Source organism: Osmerus mordax, chromosome 17 (assembly GCF_038355195.1).
Source record: "Osmerus mordax isolate fOsmMor3 chromosome 17, fOsmMor3.pri, whole genome shotgun sequence".
Lineage (NCBI taxonomy): Eukaryota > Metazoa > Chordata > Actinopteri > Osmeriformes > Osmeridae > Osmerus > Osmerus mordax.
Genome location: NC_090066.1, coordinates 14962682 through 14967375, shown reverse-complemented (window position 1 = coordinate 14967375; position 4694 = coordinate 14962682). Strand labels below are relative to the sequence as shown.

Sequence of the window (4694 nt, the reverse complement as noted above, 5' to 3'; positions counted from 1 at the left end):
TGTTCTCCTTTCTACTTCCTATACTGTACTCATCAACCAATGCCGATTAAAAGTGGCAAACCTTTTGGTTGTGAAAGATCAACTAAATGTGTCTGACAGCAAGACTGATTAAGGTCTGATTGATCTTATACAAATTATATCGTATTGCACATCAAACATGTTTTGATAAACCATGCAACCATAAGTCATATTTATCAAAGCAAAGTCATATTTATCTAGTGACAGGTTTGAAGGATAGGTATGCTTGTCTCAAATTATTTTCCATTCACATTGTGTGTAAAGTCAGCTGCCAATTCAAGGATTTATGTAGCTAGGAAACATTAACTTCTGCCAGTCTGCTGCCTCAAAATGTAATTCTTGAGATATAAAGTTGGATTTGACATATTCTATGAATGTGGGTTGTTTGGAAGCTTTGTACAAGGGCTAGAGTCAATAATTGTAGCACACATGGTTTCAAAAGAATAATTATTTCTTGTGGGCAGATTTCTTTTCTCAAAATAAGTTTACTTTAACTTAACATTTGATTGTTCAAATATTTAGTGACATTAATCTGAATTACAAAAAGGTGACTTTTGTTTTATAACACTTTTTACTCATCTTATCTGCTATTTTTGCTGTGTGGAGTTACAGTTAATAAATCCTAACTTCTCACTGTGTCATGTTCTGAGTCCCTCTTGCCCAGTTACAGTCCTTCGCTGGAAGTAGAGGTTGGAGGGAAGTATGATATAAAAATTGATAAAGGTAACGAGGTTCAGTTTGTGTTGAGACAGTTTAGTGTTCATTATTGAGGATGATTGTTACTTATGTTGGGGCAAGTTGCAGCAGATTCTTACCTGGTAAGTGAATGTATGAGGCTGGACATGGAGGAGGCTTACAGCGAAATCCTCTTGCCATGTGAGCTGCAGAATCTAAAAGCTCTCTGACATAGTCAATATATTGTCCAGATGGCCATTTCTCCTCCCTGTAGTGGCACTGGAAGACTTGCATTGTTGCCTCCTGGTGAAAGAGAAAAAAACAAATTGAAGGATGTTTGGATTATTTACTGCAGTGAGCAAACTATGTTTATAGATGTTAAACTAAATAAAATGTCACCGTATTACCAACTCCTCATGATCAAGCTGGAAGCGTAGACTCTGTAGCATTGTAATGAAGATGATTATCTCGTCTTTGTTAGAAGAGATAGCACCAAACATCTGGGCCAGATCCTTAAGGCTTTGCTCCAAAGGATAGCTATTTAATATAACCCAGCACATACCACACTGGACAAGGGGTAACACATTACAAATCATAGTTCTGGAATAATGACATGTAATAATCAGTTTATTTTTATGTAGTTTATGAGATGTCACTCACCAATTCTTTGGGAATATAATGTATAGGAATCTCATAATTCTTTGGAATATTCTGTTTCTGTAAAAAATGTTTTTTAATAATAATTAAAATAAATCTAATTACACAAAAAAAATGTATTCAAAGATCTAGATATATAATTAACCAGTGGGCATTGTTCATAATTTTGGTAGATCATAGTCACTAATGATTTAAATGTTTGAAAATTGGGAAAAAGTATGTACACATACATACACAGATGGACCAAGTACACTCTTAAACAGATTTACAGCAGATCTTATGGACAATACGCTATGGCTACTCGTGATTGCTGCGCTCTTACCAGTAACAACAGTCTGCTCACATCATTTGTTATTGGGTTCCCAGAAACTCCATAGCAACACTCAAGACTCAAGAATAGACAAAGAAGGACACAAATTGTCCAAATCTGACAGAAAAAAACACACAAGAAACTGTATTATTTTCATTTAAGTGCAAGGAGTTACCCTCAAGTAATGAGGATTGCTTTCAAAATATGTTTTGTTCAAATAAATATTTTGATGTACAGAAACACACATACATAAATTATATTATGCGATTTGTGTGCTTTATGAGATGCTCAAACAATAATGGGAAATAACAGGAAAGAGACAGTTGAGGTATGATGATCTAGTTTAGGCTGATCATTATGTGATTCCCCTTAATTACACTAATCCCCAAAATGAAAATGTAAGCATGAATGAAATAAAACAAATATACTGTACTCACCTTTCTCTTCATATGGAACTTGTTTGCAGAGTCACATACAAGGATTAAGTCAAGTATTTCTTCATTCTTAAAGAGGGCTTGGTGATGTATGTACACCAGGAACTACATAGACAGATGCCGGCTGTCCTTACGGAACTGCTGAGGCCTTTCTAGTGTTCAGAAAGTCGCCTACGGGCACTACTGTAACTGTCTTTGTGTAACAACCATTCATAGATTCTCATGCAGACACACGCACAGACAGAAAGTGACAGAGTTACTCATTCCTTAGAAGTCGTTTTTTTCCCCCGTCAGTTTAAATGTGAAAAACATAGGCCTAGAGCTTTGACAATCTCCAAAATAAAAGTACTTAATTGTCAAATTTTTATTTTTATACCTGAGGGGGCTAATACTAATATAACATGCTTGTCATTATGTTGTATTTTTTTTGTATCACCTTTAAAAATAAAATGTCAATTTGGCAAAGTATCACAGCATACAAAACCATCTAGTTGAATTTGAATACGGAAACAGGAAAACAGTCGCATATACAAAATACAAATAGCACATGGCCTCTTGGACTTTATTATCAGAGAATTAAGGTAGGTGAATTTTTTCACATTCGTGACTTGTAGTCGACAGCTGGCAACTACCACAGTCAATGGATCGGTTTGCCTCAAAAAGTTTCTTTAGGGCATCAGAATCAGAATGGGATTTATTCGCCATGAAAGTTTGCACAGACAAGGAATTTGCTTTGGCAGGAAGGTGCATACAATAAACATATACCTAAAATTTAAATATGTGGACTATCTATACTAAGGGTACATAAACTAGCAGTACTAAGTGGGATTAGAATAGAATTAAATATACAATAAAATAAAATATAAGTTGCCGTAAATTACAATATAAAAATACAAATATTACAAAAAATACAAATGTACAAGACACCATTATTGTAATGCAGTGCAAAAAGCAGTGTGTTTTAAGCAAGAAGTCATTAGAGTCAGTGTGGTCCCTTGGCCTTGTTGAAGAGGCCAACAGCGGAAGGGAAGAAACTGTTTTTGTGGCGTGAGGTATTGGTCCTGATGGACCGCAGCCTTCTGCCGGAGGGGAGTGACTGAAACACGGAGTGTCCAGGGTGGGAGGAGTCGGCCACAATCTTCCTCGCTCGCCTCAGGGTCCTCGAGGTGTGCAGGTCCTCGAGGGTAGGCAGATTGCAGCCAATCACCTTCTCAGCAGTGCGGATGATACGCTGCAGTCTGCTCTTGTCCTTGGCAGTGGCAGCAGCTTACCAGACGGTGATGGAGGAGGTGAGGATGGACTCAATGAAGGCTGAGTAGAAGTGCACCATCATTGTCTTTGGCAGGTTGAACTTCTTCAGCTGCCGAAGGAAGTACATCCTCTGTTGTGCTTTCTTGATGAGGGAGCTGATGTTCAGTTCCCACTTGAGGTCCTGGGAGAGGATAGTGCCCAGGAAGCGGAAGGACTCCACAGTGTTGACTGGGGAGTCACACAGGGTGATGGGGGTGAGTGGGGCTGTGTTCCTCCTGAAGTCCACAACCATCTCCACTGTCTTAAGAGCATTGAGCTCTAAGTTGTTCTGGCTGCACCAGGTCACCAGGTTGGCCGCTTCCCACCTATAATCAGACTCGTCTCCACCAGAGATGAGCCCAATAAGGGTGGTGTCGTCCGCAAACTTCAGGAGTTTGACGGACGGATGACTGGAGGTGCAACTGTTGGTGTACAGGGAGAAGAGCAGAGGAGAAAGGACGCAGCCCTGAGGTGATCCGGTGCTGATGGACCGGGAGTCAGAGACTTGTGTTCCCAGCTTAACGCACTGCTTCCTGTCAGACAGGAAGTCTGTGATCCACCTGCAGGTGGAATCAGGCACGTTCAGCTGGGAGAGCTTGTCCTGAAGCAGGGCGGGGATGATGGTATTGAAGGCAGAGCTGAAGTCCACAAACAGGATCCTGGCATAGGATGCTGGGGAGTCCAGGTGCTGTAGGGTGAAGTGGAGGGCCATGTTAACTGCATCGTCCACAGACCTGTTGGCTCTGTAGGCAAACTGCAGGGGGTCCAGTAGAGGGTCAGTGATGGATTTAAGGTGTGCCAGCACCAGGCGCTCGAAAGACTTCATTACCACAGAGGTCAGGGCGACGGGTCTGTAGTCATTATGTCCTGTTGGCCTTGGCTTTTTGGGCACAGGGATGATGGTGGAGGACTTGAGACAGGCTGGCACATGGCATGTCTCAAGGGAGGTGTTAAAGATGTAGCTAAACACCGGAGACAGCTGGTCAGCGCAGTGCTTGAGGGTGGCTGGAGTCCGGCCCAGCTGCTTTGCGGGGATTCTGCCTCTTGAAAAGTCTGTTAACTTCACCCTCCTGAATGGAGAGAGTCGTCACTGTAGAGGGGGGGAGGTGGGAGGCCTCCTGGGTGGGAAGGGGTAGTTCAGGACTGTCCAATTGCCTTTCAAATCTGCAGTAGAACTAATTCAGGTCGTTGGCCAGGCGGGAGTCGTTAGTGGAGTGGGGGGCTCTGGGCTTGTAGTTGGTAATCTGCCTGAGCCCTCTCCAGACAGAAGCAGAGTAGTTTGCAGAGAATTGGTGTTTTAGTCTCTCTGA

General features: G+C 41.6%; 1 protein-coding gene across 1 annotated transcript; it reads right to left on the bottom strand.

Annotated features, from left to right (window-relative positions):
* Positions 1-801: 801 nt before the first annotated feature.
* On the bottom strand, positions 802-2109 carry LOC136960531 (kit ligand-like). Its single transcript, XM_067255044.1, has 5 exons — positions 2098-2109; positions 1673-1777; positions 1354-1410; positions 1101-1259; positions 802-996 (listed from the first exon to the last, which is right to left on the bottom strand). The coding sequence occupies exons 1-5, from the start codon at positions 2107-2109 to the stop codon at positions 802-804; spliced, it is 528 nt and encodes a 175-aa protein (XP_067111145.1).
* Positions 2110-4694: the final 2585 nt, after the last annotated feature.